We start from the raw sequence: 24258 nt of genomic DNA on the forward strand, positions 1-24258 counted from the left end.
GCTAGGGGCCACTTCGTAAAGTCTCACGCTCCAGGCTACAGTCCCCAGGCCTGATGACCGGCGGGGTCAGAGCTACACCTCCGTTACAGGAAAGAAAGCCTTCCCTTATTGGGACGGTGCGCCTGGCAGAAAGGTGGCTTCTTATTTTCTCCCCGCCCAGAGATACCCAGTTCTCTGCCGGCGTACCCCACCAATCTCTCCAGTCAACTCCCCCGAGGCTCGCAGGACCACGCGGCCCTCAGTAGGATCTGAACTGCGCCTGAGGTGGCCATCACTTCACAGCCGAGAAGCGCCAAGATCGGATTTCCGGACGAAATAACTCCTGAGGCCGCTGGACTCTGTCTTGCGCCTGATCGCAGCCCTCCTCCCGGCCCCAAAGCAGCGGCACCACCCGAGCCCCACCTCGACCCCACTTCGTAGTCGTCATCCTCCAGGGTCCCACTCCCCAGACCTCTCACTTCCCGGACCCCTCACCCTCGGCCCCCAGGTACCCTTTCCTTAGGCTGCTCTCACCTGCCCAGGGCCACAGCGCCGCCGCGCGTTGCCGGGACAACGGCTGCTTGCCGAAAGCGGAAACAGCCGAGGTTAGCGGCGCAGACGCCGAGGCTCCCCGAAGCTCCACGAGAGGCCGGAAAGAGCCGAAAACGATCGGGAACGTTCGTGCGGCTCGGAGGGCTAGATTTCCCCCGCGGGTTCCTTCCCGCAGCGAGCTCCACGGTCTCGCGGGATAGTTTTTCCCCTTCCCAGCCATGGTCAATAATCAGCAACGCTGGCTCGGAAAAATAGGCCAAGAGGTCTGAGTATGCGATTGTGCGCAGAGAAGGGAACTGGCGAAATTCTAGGGGTGACAGCGATACAGAGTCTGTCGGACCTGCTGCGGTAGTTACACTTTTTCAACCGCGTCAATCTGTCTGTCAGAGGATCAAGGAAGGCAGCCGAGACTATGGGGGAGAAGCAGAACGCCATCTTCTAAAGTACTCTCTTGTCAAACTTACTGCGAGGTCTTCGGTACCCAAGACCGTTTCTAATATGCTTCGTCTGATCTCAAGGAAGAGGTGGTGGTTCAAGAGTGTTCTGAGAAAAGGCAATTGATTCGACATACTTCCTTGAAGTTACTAGAAATTGATCACATGCGTGCGTTCATTGCTTTGGGGGCCATGTGGATGTCTGGCGAGAAAATGCTAGCCAACGACACGGATTCATCCCATCCATTGGAAACCAACCTGATTTGTGGGGGGCAGACTGCATTCCGAAAGGCATTAACAACGTGCGCTCTGACCTTAACGGTGAGGGGTAAACTAACTTGGAAAAATAAAGCAATGTCAGGTCATTAAAAAAAATAAAAGTTAGAAGAGCAAGAAGGTTCTCATTGTAAAACAACTGAAAAAAATTAGAGGAAAATGTAGACACCACTGGATGAGTAGGGATAGGAGCCTACAAGGAAGATTGTTTTTAAAAACCCCACTTTTATCAATTTTTAAGAAATAAATTCGTAATATTGTGTAAACTTAAGGTACACAGTGATGTTACTTCGATACATTTACATACTGTAATTTGATTGTCCATACAGTCTACTTATATTACTAATTGCGATACAGCCATGTCTGTATTCATTATACTGTGCATTTGATCTCCATAGCTTATTTACTACTCCCTACCAAGTTTACATTCTTAAACACCATCACTCTTAACCCCGCCACACACATAAATAATAGAATGAAGGAAAAGAGCCTAAGTGCCCACCACCAACCGCTACGCCTAAAGTATTCAAAAGCACACACTCAACGCAAGAAAGCGTGCGTTTATGCGCCGCAGTTGCACTTCCATACTTTTTCTTTCGCGCCGGATTCAACACTCGAAGCTGTTGTCTTGGAGCGGTGTTTTCTTCTCACGCATCCGTCATACTGCCCCGACCAATCACAGCCAGGGCGCTGACTCTATTGGCTGCCAACCCACCAATCCCGAGAGACGCATCAACCGCAAAGTCGCGAGGTGGTGTCACAACATTACTCGCGTCGTAGACTACCCTCCCGCCCCTACCTAGCGTCTGGGCGTGCAAGCGCGCGCGCCCGCAACTGGCCAATGGGAGCGCTCTTGCAGGGGGCGCCCGCTGAAAATTTCGGGCGTGCTCGTCCCCGCGCGTGTCGCCCCTCCCCGCTCCTCGCGCCCGCCTACCGTGTCCCGCCCCGCGCTCCGCCCCTGCGGTCTCAGCCGGCCGCCGTAGCCGGAACTGCTGAGCGCGACTGGCCGGGTCTCCGGGAGGCTGAGGGGCGGCAGCGCTGGCTCCCACAGCCCAGTCAGCCGTACCCCGGCCGCGGAGGGGACGTGCCGGGGCGAACGTTACCCAGTGACTGTTTCCGAAGTGGGAGCACCGCACCGGCGTCGCAGACTCGGTGCAGCCGGCGCTCCGGGCCCGGGGCTGCCCCGCCCGGCCGGATCTGAGGGCGCCGGGTAGGCCCCCGGGGGCCGGGGAAGCCAGGGTGCTGTGAGACATTGATGAAAAAGGTAACCAGAGGCTGGAGTTTGAAAAGGGTAGACCACCGGCTGTTCTGGCAAGGCCGAGCTCCCCCTGGATCGGAACTGCGGGCGAGCGGCCTGCGTCCTTGCAGCGGTGGTTACGCTCGCGGTGCTTTGTCGGAGCTGCTTGGGGACTGAGAAGTGTTGTGTTGACAGCGTGATTTGTGTGCAGCCAGAAATCGGCCCCAAAAGGGAGAGTTTTGCTTTTTCCTAACTGAAATGTGACAAACGGCGTCGAGCAGAGATTGGGGTTGAGGTGATTCCACTTCTACGCACGTTCTAAAAGTAATGGAAGTTTTGGTAAGAGGTATCCATTTTCGTGTTTTCCCTCAATCTTAGAGGAAAACTGGAAAATGTATCGATATCCTTTTAATTTTGAAAAGCCGTGTCCTTCTATGTTACATTTAGTGTCTAACATTCAATCTGACAAAGGGGCAAATTATTCTGTTGTGGTTGATGAATGCTTTGCCTGAGCCCTGGCTGACTGGGTAGGTAGCTTTGGGATGATAGGCCCCTGGGAAGTGGGGTTCTCCACGTTATACACCAGAAAAAGGTTCTTTGGCATACTTTCAGCTTTCTTAAGTAGAGATGGGTAGGTTGAGACACGAATAGTGAGAAGTTCTTTAAGTTTGGGTATTTGTCCTGTGTGGTTTTGTTCCTTGGCAGTGTTTTGTTTTGCTTTGTGTTGTTTAACTACAGCGAATTTTAATGACATATACAACAGACGAAAACTGTCTAGAGCCTTTTTTTGTGTGTGACAATACGTCAGAGCGGTAGTAGGTATTACTGTGAGTTTTACTCATTTACAAACCTTTCTATGAAAGGTCCTTGCTTGCCCTTGTCACTCCACTTTATTAGCCTTGATGCCTTGCTCTCGTCGTCTTTTTAATGGAATGGTGATGTTCCTGTCCTCAGTTGTGTTGAGCTTGTCAAGTACAGTTTGGGCACAGTACAGCATCAACACCTGTTGAGGAATCTAACATTTCTCTTTCTTGCTACATCACATGTACACATTACTGTTTCTGGGCTTACAATGTGGATAGGTGCCTGATTACCTCTGTTTATTTTTGAGTGGGTCTGGATCTTGGGCTGCATTTTCAGTCATCCCATTTTGTTGTGGACATTTCACACAGCTATGGGGAACAAAGTTAATGCAAGCATCTTACTAGCGGATACCAAGAGTTTTAACACAATTCTGTCCATTCTTGCATTTGGACCTGGACATAACTGTGCTGTCCCTTTCATGGGTGGATCCAACCTGTTCCATGCAACAGGCTCCTTTGTTGCAAAAAAAATTTTTTTTAATTCGTAAATCCCCGCTGCGGCACACATCTCCCACCCTGGGAAGCAAGATTTTCAAAAATCCTGAGCTTATTTTTCTTTATGTCTGTTTAAAAATAAGCAGGCGGACAGGCAGCCACGGGCCACTACAGAGTTCTCTGTGCACGCAGGTGAGCCCGCACCTCTCCCCTGCCAGGGTGGATCCCGGTCCCTCTCACAGCTCTAGAGCCAACTTTGGGGGCCGGCGTGCGGGGCAGGTGCGCTGGCCAGGTGCCACGCGCCTTTTCGAGGTCGAGAAGGGGTGGAGTCGGGGGGCGAGGGCGCCGAGGCCCGACCGGCCCAGGCAGCCCAGGGAGCGAGGCCGGCGTGCAGGCTGCTCGCCTCGCAGGCCGTGAGCTGCGGCCCCGCTGGGTAAGTGGCTTCGGGCTGCAACGCTGGGACCCAAGAAGCGAACCCTGAATCCCGGGTCCCTTTGGGCCCCGGATCTCTTTCGACCCCGACGGGTTGGGACGCCTTGCGGGCATGGCCGTCTGGGCGCGGCCATCGAGCTGCCGCCCTTCTCCCGTGGCGCCTCCGTGTCCTAGGCCACGGGGTCTGGGTCGGGGGTGTGGGCTAGGGTTCGGGGTCCGTGGTGGCTGACTCGGCCGGCTGGCAGCGGGCGGGCCGTGGGAGGACCTGGAACAAACAACGGCGGCCATGTTGAGAGGGAGGCGGGCGGCTAAACTTCGCGGCGGCTCCAGGCTGTGCCGGCCTCACCAGGGCCCCTCTCCTCTCCCGCAGGATGACAGTGAAGTTGGGAGACGGCGGCGGCGGGGAGGAAGGGCTCAAGAGGCTGGGCAAGAGGGCAGCCGATGAGGACGCACTGGAGGGAGAGGGGGCCGGCGGTGGGGACGCGGCCGAAGACGGCGGTGGCACAAAGAGGGACAGCAAGACCCCCCGAAGTGGCGGCCCCCCGGCCCCTGAGGGCGGCCCACAGGCCCCGTCCCCACCGCCCTCCTGTCCCCAGGACCAGCACCACTTCCTACGGTCCAGCGTGAGGCCACAGAGCAAAAGGCTCAGGAAGGACTCGTCAGGCGCCGCGGGGAGCAGCAGCGCCAGCGGCTCTGGGCCTCGCGGAAAAGGTATGGGGGCCCCAGCCCCTTCCCAGGGTGTGCCCTGTGTTCACCTTTGGGCCTCCACTGCAGCTCCTGATCCCACTCCCGCAATTGTCCCACTTTTGGGGAGGCGCTCTTGGAGGGGATGTGCTCTTTTTCTTCTCCAAACAGGCTGCTTTTTCCTATATTTAAACTGTGCAATAAGAGGCAGTTAAGTATCCTTTCTTTGAGCAAGTACAATAGATTCCAGAAGGTTGGTTCCCGACCCCCCTCAAAGGATCATTGATGATTTAGGCTATTTTGTACAGCAGACAATAGTTTAGAAATGGAGAGAGAAAATACCTGTGGTATCTTTGCCGGATGTCAGATGGTGGAAATACAACAAAGGAATGGACTTTAGAAACTCATTTGGGGGAAGTTTCTGAACATTAGCTCATTTGGGAGAAGATTGATAAGAAGCCAAAAATATCCCCCGGGGTCTTACTTGGCCTCTTCACCTTCTGCTTAAGTATTCACCTTCTGCTTAAGTATTCAAGTATTCTTGCTCAGAGGGAAAGGGTTTCCTGGATTAGCCACCAGTCAGGTCCTTGGTGCTTCTGTTATTAGTTCCTGTCCCCAGTGTGTGGCTTGGAGAAACAATTGCCAGTGAAGTGGAAATTTGTTAGAATTTGTGCTTCTTGTGACTTATGCAGGTTCTTAGCAAGAAAATACTTCTTTAAGTAAAATAATAAAGCTATACTGAAATGGTGGCTTCAAAAGTTATTAAAGCTTCAAGACAAGGTTTCTGTGCTGTAGAAAGTCTCTTTCCTAGGGTAGCAGGTGGTAAAAACATTTGTGGCCTGTTTGTCATGGTATTCGGGGGTATTCTGGGGTGACTGAGAATATTCGAGCTTTTCTGGGGTCCCTACCAAAATAATAAGAAAACCACGTGTCAGTTTTGCTCCTGATGTGCTAGTTCTTCCTTGTTTTCTGCTTTTATCTGTTTTTATTTCAGCATTTTGCTTTTCCCAAATTGTACAAGGGAATTGCTCTTAACATCTTTTTTGTTTCAGGCCAAGTTTGTAACACTTTGGTAGATAGCAAATATAATGTAGATTTCCAGTGAGTTTTGCATGAAAACACTTGAATTTAGCTCCTTAGGAAATGGTCCTTTAAATTTATTAGATGGTCCTGATAGTTTTTAAAAAGAAATAGTTTAGATGCTAGAACCCGTTTTACTGATAAATCTCTGTTGAATGTATGTGATTAAATTTGCCTTTTTCTATCTCATTCTCAACTGAGGACTGGTTTCTGAAATCATGGTCTTACTTTTTGGTAAAGAATTTTGATGGTAGTGCTTAAGGTGTAAGTACAAGGTATTTTAATATATCTCAGAAACTAAAACTTGCCTCATAAATTTATTTTGAATGTGATAGTTGCTGATTAATTAGGGAAATATTGATTTGTTTTCCTGGCCTTTTTTTTTTGTAAAAAATAGTTTTTCATTCCTAGTTACAGGTGTGTCTTAAGTTATCAAGTGTAAGCTCCTGGGGTGGCCTTAAGAGTGTGTGTGTAGCTTCAGAAGCCCTGAATCTGGAGTTCAGTCAGAATGTACAGCCTTGTCACCCTAGCCCTCTGACCTTGGTCTACTCACTTGACCTCTTGAATATGCTTTTCCATCAGGGGCGTCCTTACCTGTGAAATGAGAAACAGCAGTGACTGCTCCACTCTCTGAAGTATAGCAGCTAAGGTGAGATGAGGTGCTGGTATGAAAGCGCTCTCACCTGTAAATGGCTACCTATATTCAAGGTGCTAACGCTTGAGTGGGCAGTTACATTTCTGACAGGTAATTAGAGGAAGTTGCTTTCACTTGCATAGTTGAGTAGGACTTGCTCAGAGGGAAAGGGTTTCCTGGATTAGCCACCAGTCAGGTCCTTAGTGCTTCTGTTATTAGTTCCTGTCCCCAGTGTGTGGCTTGGAGAAACAATTGCCTTTCTGTTAGTGAAGTGGAAATTTGTTAGAATTTGTGCTTCTTGTGACTTACGCAGGTTCTTAGCAAGAAAATACTTCTTTAAGTAAAATAATAAAGCTATACTGAAATGGTGGCTTCTAGGAGAGGAGTAGGGAGTGTGTTGTGTCTCTTTTTCTTCACAAAATTTCCCAGCCAGCATCGGGCCTTTAGCTCTCCTTGCCTGTGCTCTGAGCTTGGGCTACCAGGGTCCTTGGGATGCACTTCTCTACACCCAGGACCCCAGAATGTCCCCCTCCTTATGCCTCAGAGCTACCTCTGCTCCCTTGCCATCTCCATTAACAGTCAGAAAAGAAGGTCATGTGACAGCATGCTCCTAACCTTTGAAAAGCATCCTTAGAGTGGCATTTGTCTTACACACTATGGAAATTTCCAATTGGGGTGGTGAGCGTAGATCAGTAAGGAAATGAACACTATAGCAAGTCCTCAGATTCCATTCTTGTTATCATCGTGATGAGATGCCCTTGGAATGTCACTCTTGTTTCTGTCAGTCAGTCTGTAGTAAAATCGGTTTCATTATGTGTCATTTCACTTGAAATGGAGAACTTATCAATGATGTTAAGTGAGGACTTCTGTACTGGTATTTTTAGTTTTTCTCTTCAGAAAAATATAATTTTTGTTTGGCTTAAAAAATAATCACAGTCCAGTCGTTAGAGGTTCCTTTGATTACTTACCTTTCTTGTTAGTTTTAGTCTTAAGGGTTGTGAGAACCTTGCAGTGAGTTTGGAAAAGAGTGGAGAAAAGGACGTCCTCCTCGTTTTGTTCCTGTCCACACCTATGTCTTTTTTCTCTATAACAACAGGCTCTTGTCAACTTAAATAAAAAATAAGTTTTTCTGGTATAATTTGAATTCATTTTGAATTGATAGTGGGAAAGTAGCTGAGATTTAGCACCTATGTGCCAGGCATCATGCATTTCTTACTTTACCGTTAAACTTTTTTTTAAAAGATTTTATTTATTTATTTTTAGAGAAGGAAAGAGAGGGAGAGAAACATCAATGTGTGGTTGCCTCTCAAGTTCCCCATACTGGGGACCTGGCCTTTAGAAAAGACCAGGGAGAAGTAAGGGGCATGTGCCCTGACTGGGAATCAAACCAGTGACTGTTTGGTTCACAGGCTGGAACTCAATCCACTGAGCCACACCAGCCAAGGCTACCTTACCATTAAATAGGTGCAGAAACTGAAGTTTGTTGTTTAAATAATGTACTTAACCTAAACAGAAGGTAAGCGGCATGTGAGAAACCAGTGGATCTGCTTGATGCTGAAAAGAATGTTCCTGCAGCCCTGCCGTGCTGCCCTGAGTGACTGGAGGACATATTTGAGACCGAAACCCAGAATTCACAGATTTGTGAGAACATGGGCCAAGAGACAGGGCCCCCAATGCCCTTCCCTCCTTGTGAGTTCAATTCTGAGTGAACTAGTGCATCTTGATTTCTTTGTCTATAAATGAGGATAGTATCAGTGCCTGGCTCAGCACAGTAAATATTGTACTAAGGCCCTAAAGGTTGTGCTTAATGGGCTTTCAGTGCTTCTCTGGGTGAAGTGTGCCTGGCTTTGGGGTCTGGGGCTATAGGCTACATCTGAGCTGGTGGACAGGTGAGGGGAAGTCCCTGTGGGGAGGAGGTAAGGGCGAGGGCATGCCGCCAAGCTGCTGCCTTGTCAGGACAGTGGGGCTGCGGTGGTGCCTGAGGTGGGAGAGAGCCAGACCCTTGTTTTCATTGTGTTGTGTGTCCTCTCCTCCCTTCCCCCGAACTCACCTTCCACTTGTCATGGGAATTAGTCGCAAAAACACATTGTCTCCACAATTGGGCCATGTTGGCTGACTTTACTGTGCCCACTTAGAGTCAGTAAATCACTGTACAGAACTTACATTTTGCATAATCTTGGGCTGCCTGCAGCTTCTAGGTGTTTTTAAAAGCTGTCTTATGAAGTATCTCACCCTTATTTGGTCAACTTTAGAGAGACTGAAATCATGTGAGAAAGAGGTGAAAGAGCTATGAACCAGCAGTCAGGAGGAGTCGGCTTCTCTCCCCGAGCTGCTGAATGGCTGGTTCAGCTGTGAGGCGAAGGAAGACTTGCTCAGCGTGCCCGAACCTTAGGTTCCTTACTAGCAAAATGGGTCTGGTGAGATAGTGGCTTAAAGTTCTATTTACGTTAACACTCAGGGATGAAGAAGTTCACTGTGCAGAATGGATTTGGGTCCTGTGTGTCTTCTCAGGAGAGTGCGGTGGATGGTAGATTGCCTGAATTCAGAATAGTTCTGTATCTGGTGGGCTCTGCTTATTAGCCTTGCCTCTCAGAGAGCAATGGGCAGGGTATGGCCAGAGTGCATGCTCCTCCCTCCATGTGCGGAACTGTCTGATGTGCCTGGTGCCGCTCCACCTCTCGTCTGTACTGCCTTCACTCTCATTGTCCTTTCATCAAGGCACTGGGGCCGGCCCGGGCAGCTGGATAGAGTACGGCTGTGCATACTGCAAAGTCCCTGCCCTCCGTACTCTTCTGGGAGAGGGGGACACATCATATGGTCACCAGAGCACTGTGGTTCTTCCCAGTTCAATTCAGTAAATGACATTTAATAAAGCCAAGTGCAATGATGACTGCCGGGAGCCACCATGGCCACCTCAGCTGGAATGTCAGGCTGTGTTGAAAGACATCAGACCTCATTGGGAAAAGAAGAGGAAGGGGAGGCGTTCCTCTGACTCTGTCCAGTGCACAGTGGCACACCCCATGTGGTGGTTGCACACGGTGGAAGACACAGTAACCCTTCCACGTGGTCCTGTTGTGTGACATGCATCCCCTGTGCACAGAAGACCTGGGTGTGGCCCAGGCCACTTTAAAGATGGGTCACAGTGGAGCTGCTCAGGACACAGAAAAAGTCTAAACCAGAGATTGTTGGTAAATTAATAAGTTATACAGATTGCATCTGCTTCATGTGAAAGATACGGAGAGATAGTATAGGTGAGTAGATGAAATAACGTTTGGTTTGAAGGCTAAGCTAAATTTTCCTTTGACTTTTTATGTCAAACCAAAACCATATTGACTTTTAATGTCAAACTAATGTCATTTCTGTGGTGTCTGGCCGTCTTTGGAATTATCTTTTGCCAACCAAATATGCTTTGGAGTTTTCATTTTGTGTGGTACAGTTGTGTCTTTTTTAGATTATATGAAGTACAAAGATAACAGGAATGATTTCAGATAGTAGAGTCACAAATGCAAAAATTAGCTGTGTGCATAGAATATGGTGGTGCATTAGAAGCATTTTATCATGTTAAGTAACTGAAATGTTCTTAGCATGGGAGAACGGTGAGAAATGCCACACACAAAAGAGAGAGAAGACATTCCCAAGTATTTGTAATTTGGGTGGGATATCAAGAATTACCTACAGAGCACCATTAGAACTCTTTACAGCATTGGAAAAGGAGGACATATGTTCTAATAGAAACAGTGGGGTTTCAGTTGTGTTTTTCTCACATGTTTGTGGGAAGAGGGGGGACAGTCTTGGATAGAGGCCAGCCCTGGTTACAGTGTTGAGGATGCCGAGCCTGGGAGGGTGCCAAGGACTAGAGATGCTGTGGAGACACCCAAGATGCAGAGGTGACTAGGCCATGTTATGGGGCCACCAGGTTCCAGGTTATCTTCAGGTGACAGAGGAGGATGTCACAGAGGCTGGGAACCCTGGAGCAAGCCTCTGACCTCCTGACTGGAGCATCCGCACCTGCCCTCAGAGACTGCGTGGCAAGCATTTGGGAGGGGTCCTCCTCGCTGAATACTTGCATGTGGAGTAGCTTTCTGAAGACAGATGGGACAGTGTGGTGTGAGTGACAATAGGAGCAGCCCATAGGACAACATTGACATTTACCTGTTTAGGTGACACTCTTAGTGGAGACTGGCTGGCACATTTTTTTCTGTGTGGTCCAGTAGAGAGGGTGTCCCCTCAATCACATCTGGGTTCTGAAAGCACAGGTGGCCGCTCCAGCCTCTAACACGAATGGCATGTGTTATGAGAGGCACAGAAGCACCTGTGGGAGATCTTGGCAGTTTTGCCTCCTATCTCGACCACCATGTTTTGTGACTGAGGTGGATGTATGGGGGCAGAGCAGTCGGCCTCTGAAGGGTCCCTGCCCTCTCACACCATGGATGCAGGTGATAAGGAAGCGTTCCTTCGCCAAGGTGGGAGGCAGAATGCTTAGAGACACACTTTCATTAGCTGAACTTGAACTGTTTTCTAGCCGAGAATAGCTCATGTGTCTTCTCGTCCCAGGACATTATGGAATACCTTGCATTTGGTGGGTCTGTTCCTATCAGGATTTTAATGTTCCTAACCCTTGGAAGGAAGTTCACCAAATTATAAAGGAAAGCTCAGGACAACACATCATTGTATGAGGTGACTGATTGTCATCACATCTTGTGTCTCACCTAAGTTAAGTCATGGTTTTGGTTTTAGAGGTAAACATCCCCGCATTCCTGACTCGTGGCATTTACTTGCTGTGTGCCTTTGGCAAGTCATTGAACCTCTTGGCTTCCTTATCTGTTATAGACAGGGTTGGATGTTGAGGTCAAGTTTCCTTTACCCTAAAACCCTCGGACTCCTGTAGCTCTGTATGTGATAAAAGTATTGAAGTGGCTGTGACACTGGTGGCAACCACCGTGCTGTCGTGTGGCCCCAGAGGGAAATGCTCAGGTTCGGAACAATAGGCTTGCTTCCTGCTTCCCGGTAACCTCGGAGCTTTTGTGCTTTAGAGCCTCAGTTTCCCCGTTTCTGAGATGTGGATAACAACCACACACTATAAGGACAAAAGGAGCAGTGCTTGAACGTGCAGGCTGCTGGGGAAGCAGTCCCACCAGTGCCTCCGCTTATTCAGTGAAAGGTGGGGACAGTTTTCTCCGGGCAATGTGAGTCAGCGTGGGTCATGCCATTCCAGGCAGTGCAGGGGACGATAATGGGGGCAGAAGCGGACAGACAGGCAGCCAGGGAAGGCAGGCAGAACACATGGCTGCATTCCTCCGATGCAAGTTCTGCAGAGTGGGCTGCAGCTGGAGTTGGTGATTTGGAAGACCAGAGTGGAGTCCATTAAGATTGTGTTACTCAGTGGTGGCACAGAACTGGCCTGGGAAAATGGAAATGGAAATGGGAAAGGGAAGAAGCCAGGTGGCACCCAGGCAGCTGGAGGATTATGGCACTGAAGTGAGTTGAGAGTGAAGCGTGGGTTCCGTTTTGGAGGCACTTGCTCCCAGGGGACTTGGGCGGGTGAGGGGCACCGCAAGCACAGAAAAGGCCCCTGCTCTGTGTTCTGTTGGTTCCTGAGCTCTCATTGAGCATCTGCTCTGTGTGAGGCCTGGTGCCAACCTTGGGCATGGGAAAGTAAGATACTGTTCTTGCTTTCAAAGAGCTCACTGTGGGGCATCCCATTCTTGCATCGCACTTCCCTTCAGGCTTCTTGGGTACTGACTTCTCATGTAGACTCTTGCTAACCCTCTTTGTTGCCTCAGACGTGTTGCTGCTGAAGGGTTAACTTCAATCCCTTTACCTTTTGCTGGGTTTCTCACACTCACTCCCATCGCTGGGGAAAGCCCTCACACCTGCCCTATCTTGTTCAAATTGTCTTCTCTTTCCACTTCTTTCCTCTCTACCTCTGTTCTTCTTGCTTGCTTCCCATCCTACCTTCAGTCATCACCATTTTCATCTGAATTTTTCTGTCCTGAGGGTAGCCTCTCCCTGGGTGGGCACCATCATGTTCTTCCAGCGTCTCTGATTCTACTTCCTGATTGTAAGGCTTGAGCGCTGAGTCCCGGACTGAGCCTGAGGTCAAGTGATGAAGCCTCTTTCTTCTCTGAAGTGTTGGGAATGAACCAGGTGTCACAGTTCTCTTTCTGTCTGGAAGCTTTGTGATTCTGCTTTACTTTTACAAGGCATTACAAGATCTCGAATGTTTAAAAGAGTCACTTGGGGTGATTTGCTTTCTTCTTTGAATGTTCACATTGCTTTATTTTCTTCTACTGAGGATGTGTCCTTTGGAACCATCAGAAGCCTGTGAGAGTGGCAGGCTGCTCTGGGGCCTGGTGCTGCTCTGAGGTTTGCTGCCTCGTGCGTCTCAGCAGAGGCACTTTGACTGTTGGACCTTCTTTTACATCCACGGTTTTGGTTTATCCTGCTCTGTACCCCCAGGGTCCCTTCCAGCTCTGAAATGCTTCCATTCTGTTTTCCTTCATCATCCATTCCTTTTCTTGGGTCACCAGTACTGTGATCTGATGAAATCTCACAAAAGCTAGCAAAATAGCTTTAGAATTGTCAAAAATGCTGTTACTTGCAAGTACATCTAATGGCAGCAAAGATAAACCAGAGCTATGTCCATAGGACTGATTAATGAATTGCTGATATTTCAGAAAGAGTTTTAATGAGTGTTTTGCCCTGCCTGATGTCGCTCTGTGTATTGAGCATTGTCCCGCAGAGCTAAAGGTTGCCGGTTTGATTCTCGGTCAGGGCACATGCCTTAGTTCTGAGCCAGGTCTGCCGCTGGGTGCGTGCAAGAGGTAACCAGTGGATGTTTCTCTCCCTCTCTTTCTCCTTCCATTCCCCTTTCTCTAAAAATAAATAAATAAAACCTTTTAGAGAAAGAGTTTAGTGAGTATTTCATTAGAAGTGGAAAATGACTCTGAAATTCTTTGTTGTAGGTGGTGCAGGGGTGGACAGGCATCCCTTCCTGAAATGATTAAATGTGAGAGATTGTGGGCTTCAAGTCAACCAGAACTTCTTGTATTTAAGAGTGGTGTTTTAAATGTGTCTCAGACCTACTAGAAGTGGAATGAAACCAATTTTCCCTGGAAATGTGTTCTAAAGTTGCCATACCTATGGAAAACATTAAGTCCAGGTACATTAGTGCCAGGTATATTAGTAGGTCATTAGTGCCAGGTACATGAAGTGCCAGGTACATTAGTTAGATCATGTTTCAGGTTTGGTTTGGTGAGGAATGGACAAAGTCAGATTGTGTGTCTCGTACTTTCTTGGCCCACTCTGTAGCATGGAGATTCCATGGATTAAGTTCATGTTACAAGTACATGTGGGATAGGAAGGGGCAGCTGGAAAGAAGGCTGGGATGTAGAATGCTTTAGCTTGATTATCTTTTCTCTAACTGTGTTTGGGACAGTTCATGCCAAACACTCAGATATAGCTCTGGCTGTACCACTTTTTGCAATGAAAGAAATGTTCTGTGCTGTTCAGCACAGCAGCCACTGGCCACACATGGACGCTGCTGACTGGACCTGTGGCTAGTGTGACTGAGGAACTGAGATTTTGTTTTATTTAATTTTAATTAATCTTTCAATTTAAATATCCTCATGTGGCCCTGGCTGGTGTGGCTCAGTTGGTTGGAGTGTTATCCTGTGAACTGAAAGGTCATGAGTTCAATTCCCTGTCAGGGAATATGCCTGGGTTGAGGGTTCAGTCCCCAGGAGGAAAGGCAGCTAACCAATGTTTTTCTCCCTCTCTTGCTCCTTCCCTTCTCCTCTAAGATCAATGGGCATGTCCTTAGATGAGGATAAATAAGTAAATAATTAAGTAAATAGCCTCATGTGGTTAGTGGTTGTGAAATTGGACAGTATGGCTCTGATAAACCAGCGATTTCTGGTACTTACTCATGTTACTTTAGGGCAGTAATTTTTTCAACCAATGCACTGCAAGAATTTTTAAAACATGAAATACCCGCCCTGGCTGGTGTAGCTCAGTGGATTGAGCTCGGGCCTGCGAACCAGATGATCGCGGTTCGATTCCCAGTCAGGGCACATGCCTGGGTTGCAGGCCAGGTCCCCAGTAGGGGACACATGAGAAGCAACCATACATTGATGTTTCTCTTCCTCTCTCCTTCCCTTCCCCTCTAAAGATAAATAAATAAAATATTAAAAAAAAAATACAACATGAAATACCCAAGTATTTAGTCAGAGGCATGGACTTCTTTTCCCTCAGACTGTCAAATTAAAAAATGACAACAGCCAACTCAACAATAGCTGTTATTTGTGAATGCACCAAAACTGAACCCTTTTTTTAGTAAAATTGGCAAAGAATATATTTTTTGCGTGCCACAGAATTTTAGAAATTAGTTTGTGTGCCCTCAGATGACAAAGGTTGAAAATCACTGCTTTAGGAAGCCAGCCCATCATGAAACTGATATACTTTTTTTGCACAAAAGAACCAAACCATTCCATATGGTAGAATAATTCAGCATGTATAAAAAAACACATACTGCTTTCTGAAAGCTGGTGGGATTAACTGTTTTCAAATGCTCCCTATTTTGACATAATAACAGATTCATGGTACACGCTTTGAAAAGTGTCACAGTGGAAATTGACTGTTTCCCACTGTTCCCCAGGCAGCCTTGGCACCAGCATCTTGTGTTTTTCCAGGAATAGTCTTTGAAAGCATACATGGATCAACAGGCTTTAAATTTTTCTTTCTTTCTTTTTTAAAATTGATTTTAAAGATAGAAACATCAATTTGTTATTCCACTTATACATTCATTGGTTGATTCTCATATGTGCCCTGGCTGGGGATCGAACCAGCAACCTTGGCATACCAAGACACTCTAACCACCTGAGCCACCCAACCAGGGCCTCATTTCTTTTATTTTTGATGATTTTTTGTAAAATGGCTTGTTTTTTCATCTATCCTTTGGAGGTAGACCCCTGTGGAGGGAGTGAGGAAATGTGGCCCCAGTCTGCACGGAGCTGCCCAGGGAGGGCCCACCAGGTTAACCAAGAAGTGAATCTCAAGGGAAAGCTCTTAGTTACCACATTGGAAAAACATCTTCACAATAATCTGCATTTGTTTGGCTTTTGCTTTGTAAAGCACTTTCATTTTTATGATCTTATTTTTACCCTTGTTCAGAGTTTGAAGTGTTCTCCCCATTTGATGGCCCTGCAGTTCTGTGGAAAGAGAACGCTGGTTATCACGGGGATACCCTAGGGGTCCACTGAGTTTCCTCTGAGAGGCGGGCACTAGATGAGTGGGAGCATTTGGTTAGGTCATAAACATTTTTTATCCATGACCTTTTTAACTCTTGTTTATTGCCTTAATTGTCCTACGAGTGCAGAGCTCTTGGTTTACAGCTGGCACGGAAGCCCTGTATTATACTTAATGGTGCTTTCCCCTTCAGCATGGCCTTTAAGGTCTCATCTTGAGATTAGGAACTGATGCTTTAAAAGCATTTGTTAGGTTGTAGGGTCGCTCTCTGAATACCACATTTTGCTGGTGGAAATTGATAAAGAAGAAGGCATTTTAAGATTATTTTGGGGGGGTTGTCAGATCATCTTTAATTGAAATACAGGGCCTAGCAGAAATAACACCCACTTGAGTGTGGTTGGTAGGGTAATAATATGGGTGTAATAATTTATAGTTTTAATTTGAACATTTCACCTAAGATGTCATGGTGTACTTGAGTGTGATATTGTTATATTACAGAATTACATACTTAAAGTTTTGTAATTAAAAGGGGGCATTATTTGTACCAGACCTTGTATTTTTCCCCCCATAACCACCCAGGCATTCCACTGCACGACTATGGATATCATCTGTGGTATCTTGAGAGTGCATCGGGCAATCCCCAAGATCTCTTTTGTGGTCCAGAGCGTTCTCTAGCTGCCTCTGTTGGGCATTGTTGACAGTCTCATTGAAAGCGATATTTCTGCTGTGTTGATATGTGTATTTTGTTTTGCTTTTTGCTTCTTTCTGTCTCGTGGCAGTTCTTTGAGGGCTTTGATGATCAGAGCAGAGGCGGAAGATACTACCTCAATCTGGGCCTGTCTGTTCTGAATGGTCAGTTTCACTATAACTCTCAGACCCTTCCAGTTACCTATTCCTTTGATGACATCATCACAACCAAATTTGGAGACAGACTCGGGGGCCAGGGCAGACCTGGCACTGACTTCCCCACTGTGCACCTCAGCAGTATAACTTCAATCTTGTTGGGGTTGAACTGCGGCAGCATGGTGGAGATGTTTGGTGTTGGGTGAAGCTGGATTCTGGATGACCAAAGAAAGTTACACCTCGGCCCACTCCGAGCTGAAACCTGAAAAAGAGGAGTTTCAAGACTTTTTACAGATTCTTAGGCATCAAATGATTCATATTCTAAAGTATTTATTATATCTAAAAGAAGGCACTGTTTTTTATACCCATTTAAATGTTTTCTTGAGTATGGAATTTCAGTTTGTTTATTTGAAAAGATAAGAATTATTTCAGCTAAACCCTCATTTGAAAAAGATACTATGAAATGTGATGCTTGGTTTTGGTCTGAAGAGAGGAAAGAGCTGTATACCTCCGTCATGGATGTTATCATTGTGCTTTTTAAGTGATTCCACATAAATGTTCTTTCTCCTTTTTTCCCCACTGTAAAAACATTTGAAAGAGTACGAGGTCAGGCAGGATAATGCCATTACTGAACAGCCCGACCGGGTATGCAGTGACTCCCACGTGCTGTCCCACTGGCAGCCTCAGCAGTCGAGGGGTGTGCAGTGGGGCCTTCCCGAGCTTCTCCAGCTTTTGGGAACAGATAACTATGTAGTTCTTTCTTTCAAAGGAGCTGATGGTGGCGGATCATCATCTGGAAATGGGTCTGGGGTTGCCCCTGCTGCTCCTGCAGGGGCCTCTCGCTCCTCCTCCCGGAACCTAGGATCTTCTGGCGGTGAGAAGGAAGAAGGCAAAAAGGTCCGCCGGCAATGGGAGTCGTGGAGCACCGAAGACAAGAACACTTTTTTTGAGGGACTGTATGAGGTGAGTGAGTTATGGGGCCAGAAGAGGCCATGCAAAGTCTTAGCCTTTTATCACTTGTACTTCCAGTTCTCCTTTGCCTCTTTTACTGCGTGGTTACTAGATCTATTAGGTCAGCAGTTCCAATGGAGGTTCTAAATGGCTGTGGCAAGTATGGGTCCCCAGGGCTGAGACCTCACCCTCTGACCATGTTCTTTTATCACCTTATTGTGACTTAAAAGCTGCTACTGCCCCAGCCAGTTGGCTCCGTTGGTGGGAGCATCGTCCTGTGCACCAAAAGGCTGAGGGCTCAGTTGTGCGCCCTCATGTCTAGGTGGCAGATTTGATTCCCGGTTGGAGCATGTATGGGAGGCAACTGGTTGGTGTCTCTCTCTCTTTCTCAAAATCAATAAGCATTTCCTTGGGTAAAGATTAATATAAATAAGTAAACAAATAAATAAAAGCTGTTACTAGAGAGGTGACTGTTTGGAAGCATCTTTTATATGTTTTGTTTTTCAGGTTCTACCCATTGTCTCTCGAACATATTTTTTTCTTTTCTTACTTTTTATTTTTAAAATTTTGTTTTATTTTTAAAGAGAGAGGAAGGGAAGGAGAAAGAGAGGGAGAGAAACATCAGTGTGTGGTTGCTTCTCATTCATCCTTCACTGGGGACCTGGCCCACAACCCAGGCATGTGCTCTGACTGGGAATCGAACTGGCAACCTTTTGGTTTTCAGGCCCACGCTCAATCCACTGAGCTACACCAACCAGGGCTCTTTTCTTTTTTTTTAAATTGATTTTATGAGAGAGATGGGGAGAGACAGAGAAACATCATGTGTGTTGTTCCACTTCTTTATGCATTCTTTGGATGATTCTTGTATGTGCCCTGGCCAGGGATCAAACCCACAACCTTGGTGTATCAGGACAATGCTCTAACCAACTAAGCTACCCGGCCAGGTCAAACATATTCTTGGCTGAAGATTGATACCCTTCTCTCTAGGCCTTGCAGTTGAATGGGCCCATCAGGAGGGGGTGTCTCCTGGGCGGCGGGGCATGGGGACACCAGTCAGAGCAGCCAGCTTAGCCCAGAGAGACGTTACAGCTGACCTAGGATAAACTAGAAAGTTCTAAAAAAAAATAGAGAAAAGCTGCTCCCTGATCCCACACCAAGAGAAATGGCCATGCTCCCTGCCAGCCTTTTTTCACTTTTATGTTTTGGTTTTGGTTTTTGTTTGTTTGTTTTTTCAAATCTTTGTAATTATAGTGAGTGTGCTGTTTTTATTGTCACATACATTTTTGACATGTATAATTCTTTTGTTCAGTATTTTTTTATGCCTGTAAATATTCTCCAGGGGTAGGCAAATCCATGTTCTATGTATTCTCTGCCTATTTTTGTAAATAAAGTTTTACTGGAACACAGCCATGCCTATCCACTTGTATATTGTCTCTGGCCAATTTTGATTGACGTGGCAGAGTTGAGCGGTTATGGCAGATATTGAGTGGCCCATAACATCTAAGTGTTAACTTTCTGGCTAAGCCTTGTTGCAGTTAACCATTGTGTTGTTGATTGTTGCTGTTCCTTCCAGATTCTGTTAGAAATATCATTGTGCGCATACTATATTTTAGGACACATCTTTGGGCTATCGTATCTAAAGTAAGTTGTTTAAGCCCTGGCTGGTTGTAGCTCAGTGGATTGAGCACAGGCCTGCGAACCAGGCGATCGCGGTTCGATTCCCAGTCAGGGCACATGCCTGGGTTGCAGGCCGGTTCCCTGCAGGCCAATCCCCAGCAGGAGATGCATGAAAGGCAACCATACATTGATGTTTGTCTCCCTCTCCTTCCCCTCTAAAGATACATAATTAAATAATTAAAAAATGAAAAAAAAATAAAGTTGTTTAGATGGGCCACTTATTCTTTTAATGGTGGAAGAATTGGAGCGACAGGAAAGCCCGGCCACACCTGTGAAACGGGCTCGATAAAGAAAGGAGCCTTTGGAATTGAAACCATGAAGTGCTCATAGACCAGAGAAAAGACTCCTAAGTGGAGGCAGAGAACTAGAACTTGGAACATTCCTGTGGCTGGTCTTCTCCCTTCCTGGAGCTGACGGTTCAGTCTGTCCATCTGGGACGGAGGCCGGTGTGTTGGTGATGTTTGACTCAGTTGTCCAAGGAGAGAAGGAAATGTGCATTTGTTCCAGTAGGTGCAGAGTCATTCAGATAAATTCAAATGTGTTCTTTTTTCCCCTTTGACAACTTTACATTACAGAGGCTGTTTTTGTATAGAATATGTCCCTAAATTGTCTTTTCTTTAAGTTTTCTGTCAGGCATAGAAGACTTGTGATTCCCGGAATGTGCTTAGAATAGCAACCATTGCTGATGCTAAACTGAGACAATTATGTCTGGTTGAAGACAGCAATGGGAGATGCGGTTGTCAGTTAAAAGGAGGGGAAGAATTCCCATGAGTGACCTCCCCTTACCTTTCTTCAGGTGGATTAGTTCAGTTTCTTTGGGCTAGGCTTCTTGTTCTGATTTTTCTACTAGGTGTTTCTTTTGAGGTCACCTGATTCCCTTGGTTAATAATAACAAGTGGCTGTGCTGATCACTTAATGCTTTGCACTATTGGTACTCTGTACCCCAAATAGTGTGAGAGAGTGTGTGTGTGTTGGAGAGGGGGAGAGAGAGAAAGAGTATGAGCGATGGCTTTGTGTGTTGTTGTTGTGTGCGTCTGACCAAAACTCGGAGGGACTTGATATATGGCTGATTAGCTGGGGCATATATGACCATGGATAGCTTGAGCTCTGGAGTATGGGAGTAAAGGCCTCTGTGAGAAAAGTTTCTGCAGTGTTGGTCCAGGTTGTCCCTGCCTTTGTGATGCATGTAATTCCTGTGACAGAGACCCAGATCAGAGTAGCATAAAGAGACAAAGAGACTGAGTGATTCTCATGACTGGGCAGGACAGGTGAGGGGCTGGCTCAAACTGGCGATGTCATCTGTCCTGTCTCCGTCATCCTCTTGCATTGGGGGTGACATTTCTGTGTTTATTCTCTTCAGAGGCAAGAGTCCCACCCCTATTCTAGTTAGCACAGTCTGAGGAGGACCCAAATTGGCCACACCCTTCCCCCCACCTCAAGATTTCACCCTGTGGCCAAGATCATGGGTTATGTTCCCCATGACAGATAGGGGGTTCACCAGAATGAACGCCGAGACCCACATCATTCTTGACATCCTCTTACTCCACTTCAACTGCAGTTCTTCACAAAGCCTATTGTTAGCTTTTCATTTTCCCCTTTTATATGCATCTGTCTGTCTTTGTTTCTGCCATAAAATTCCTACTCTCAGTAGGAATAAGGCCAGCATCCTGTGCTTATTACTTACCAGGGTGGTGGTTGCTGAAAGCCTCATCTAAGCATAGAACACCATTATCATGCTGGGAATGGAAAGGAGTTCCCCCTTATGGAGACTGAGGGTCCAATTTGGTAAATGTAACGACATAAAAAGCTGGACCATTAGAAAGCAAGCAATAACAAATGCCGCAAGAATTCAGAAGGCAGTGTAGTTTTAGAACATAGGATCACAAAACCCAGAATCTAGTTCCCACCTGGTAAGTCAGTTGAAGTCTCTCTGGGTGTGTTACTCCAGCTGCAAAATGGAGCCGTGAGGTGGAGAAACTGTTGCATTTTTTCAGTCACAGTTCTGATCAGGAGGCAAGAGAAGTTTCGTAGGGGGGGCAGCACCTGACCTGGACCCCGGAGGAATGAAGAATAAACAAGCTTTAATTCTTTTATGTTTTTTTTATTTTTTAACTTTTCGTTTGGAAACAATTTCAGACTTGGAAAATTTTGCAAAAAGAGCACAAAGAATTGCATATGCCCTTCACTCTGCGTCCCGAACGTTCACGTAACTGCAGTATGACCCACAAATGAGGAGATGTGGGTACCATACATTCACCTCCCTGCAGGCCTTACTCACGTTGAGCTGGTACTGCCAAGTCCTCCAACCTGGGACAGGTGCTCTGTCCCCTTCTTCTCCCCATAATGACACTGACACTTTTGACTCCTAGACAGTTAGTTTGTCGAACACCCCTTAGTGTAGACTTACTGAGGCTTCCTCTATGATTTTATTGTTTATTTTGCATTTTTGTCAAGAGCACCACAGGAGTGCTGTGCTGTCCTTGAAGCATCCTCTCCAGAGTGAGGTGCCATCTGCCTCAGCCCTGGTGGTGTGAATGTGATCACTGCATTCTGGTTGCATCTCCCAGGTTCTCCACTGCCAAGTCATTTTTTCACTTTGAAGCTATGTAAATACCCTGTTTCTCATTGTCCTTTCTCTGGCTAATTTTAGCCACCATTGCAGCTTTTCCTTGAAACAACCGTTACTATGATGTTTGCCCAGTGATGATCTTCTGACTCTATTCTTCCTACATTTATTAATTAGAAAGCAAGTGCAAGGAAAACCCCGTGCACTCCCTTTATGTATTTATTCAGCTATTTATTTATATTTGTATGGACTCGAGGATATTTAGATTATTCTATACATCATAATCCATTCTTACCATTGTTATTTTTTTCCTTCTATTTTTCACTTCCAGTTGACATTCATCGTTACTACTGATTTTGTTGCTCAGACTGTTGTAGATTTGGCCACTGGTAGCCTCTTCAAGTTGGCATCTGTGTGCTTTCAATGTTTCTTTATACTTCAAGCACATCCTCACTTTCTGGCAAGACAAGATATTCCAGACTCACTTGGTACTTTCCTTGCCCCAGACCTGGCATCCATTTCTTCAAGGAGCCATGGTTCCCTTTGGAAAATGAGATAAGCTAAGGGTGTTTGTTGATGCTGAGGTGCTGTTAACCTCTAGGCCCTTCCCAGTACTTCTTACTGGCTTGGTTCTGATGAGAGTACCAACTGTAGGTTCTCTTGGCAATACCAGAAACAGCAAAAAAAGGTGATTCTGTTCTCTAGGACATAAATTCTCTTCTGAAAATCTAAATGATGAAAGCAGTAAGGGTATTTCTCAATAGTCAATATCTTTTTAAGATGCCAGGTAACGTAACCTCCTGAGCTCCCTGGTCCTCATGTTCTGTCTTCCAATTACTATCTTTGTGGAGCAGTCTCATTCCAGGGTCTCTGAAGAACTTCAGAGATTAAGGCATTTGAGTGATAAGCTTTATGTTTCTCCGGTTCCAGGACCCTTGCCTCTTGATACCCACTGCTGCCAGAGTGCTAACCCTGAGTTTCCGCTGCTGCCTTATTTGTTATCTGATGAAAACCTGAGGTTCTAGGGAAGCAAGGTTGAAGTTGATGCACAAATAAGAGCTGTGAAGGACACTTGCTTGACCACATTGGTCCCCTTTCTCTGGAAGTGTCTGCATTGTACAGAAGGCTGCGTTGTTTTAAACTCTGTGCTTTTATCATGGACTTATCTTCCAGCATGGGAAAGACTTTGAAGCGATCCAGAACAACATAGCCCTCAAGTATAAGAAGAAGGGCAAGCCCGCCAGCATGGTGAAGAACAAGGAGCAGGTGCGGCATTTCTACTACCGCACGTGGCACAAGATCACCAAGTACATCGACTTTGACAATGGTGAGCATGTGAGACTCAGTCTCTCGGGAGGCTGGGAGGTCGGGTGGGCTCTGGTCAGGAGCTGGGTTCTTGAAAAGTCACAGAACACACTCTCTGGTGTCGTTCTTGCCCAGACATGTGGCCTGGGATGTTCTTGCCTTGCAGCACTTGGGCTGGTGGTACACACGTTTAGTCATTTAGTTATAGTGGGTTGGGCCGAATTACAAGGAAGCTGTGCCTGTTTCTGATGGCTCTGAGTGCTTGTGGTATCTGGGTCCCTGGCCTGCTGTGGGCCTATGTCCCCCACTGTGAGGGAGACCCCTGACACCACAGTCAATTAGGAGAGGCCACAGTTGGACCCCTCCAGTTCTCTCCCCGGTGGGGCTCGTTGGGTTTAAGATTGGCAAAGCCTGTTGCTTGTCACCCAGGGATGGAGGGCTCCCTTTCCCAAGTCTCTTGCAGTCTGTCTTTGAATCAAGATTTATGTTTTTAATTCACATGTCTAGGTCATTGCCAGGTGCATTTTCAACTTCTGGCTCAAAGTACTCTTTCTGATTCACATTTCTCTCCTCGGAGGAGGCATTGCCTCTTCCTGTCTCCGTGCGGCAGGAGAATTGGGTCTCTGTGTCATTCCTCCCTCTCTCAGTATTTAGTTTCATCTTCCTCCATCTTAGTCTTCACTTACACAGCTTTGGTCATTGGTCAGTCACTCCAGACATTTGCTTATAATGACTTCACTTATTTCTGATGCTTCTCTTCAAATAATATTACTTCTGACCCAGAATAACTGATTTTTGGTTAGGTCACTCCCCCTTTGAACCTGTGCCATCAGTCCTTTGTGGTCACCCTCTCTCCACTCTAAATTGTTCTTGCTGCCTTGACCCCTGCCACCCCTACCATCAGCCTCCCTAACCCTGTTCACATTCCAAGACTGAGCTTTCATGTCAGTACTCCCGAAAATCCTTCCATGAATCCTCCTCTGCCCCCACTGTCACCTGATCGTGGGCCTGCTCTGTGTTGTTGAGCACGTCACGTACTCCTCGCTAGAGGTGCTGTCGCCCTT

The 24258-nt window shown here is 46.7% G+C and overlaps 2 protein-coding genes across 4 annotated transcripts in view; one reads left to right on the plus strand and one right to left on the minus strand.

The window, feature by feature from the left end:
• IFT140 (intraflagellar transport 140) overlaps positions 1–1874 on the minus strand; it is a 94384-nt gene extending 92510 nt beyond the window's left edge. Inside the window, exon 1 of one of the 2 annotated variants that reach the window (XM_037034666.1) lies at positions 1830–1874. The gene's annotated coding sequence lies outside the window, so the exon portion shown is untranslated. Of the gene's footprint in view, positions 1–513; positions 1440–1829 lie in introns of those variants that run through there. The other variant, XM_037034664.1, reaches the window with a different exon arrangement.
• Positions 1875–2200: 326 nt separating this feature from the next.
• The window catches only part of CRAMP1 (cramped chromatin regulator 1), a 73767-nt gene continuing 51709 nt past the window's right edge, over positions 2201–24258 (plus strand). Inside the window, exons 1-4 of one of the 2 annotated variants that reach the window (XM_037034686.1) lie at positions 2201–2505; positions 4579–4919; positions 17465–17658; positions 23063–23216. In XM_037034686.1, the coding sequence (XP_036890581.1) occupies positions 4580–4919; positions 17465–17658; positions 23063–23216 (688 nt within the window). In that variant the 5' untranslated portion in view covers positions 2201–2505; position 4579. Of the gene's footprint in view, positions 2506–4098; positions 4210–4578; positions 4920–17464; positions 17659–23062; positions 23217–24258 lie in introns of those variants that run through there. The other variant, XM_037034687.1, reaches the window with a different exon arrangement.

The sequence above is a fragment of the Sturnira hondurensis genome, unplaced genomic scaffold (assembly GCF_014824575.4).
Source record: "Sturnira hondurensis isolate 20B ecotype Veracruz unplaced genomic scaffold, ASM1482457v3 Scaffold0022179, whole genome shotgun sequence".
Taxonomy (NCBI): Eukaryota; Metazoa; Chordata; class Mammalia; order Chiroptera; family Phyllostomidae; genus Sturnira; species Sturnira hondurensis.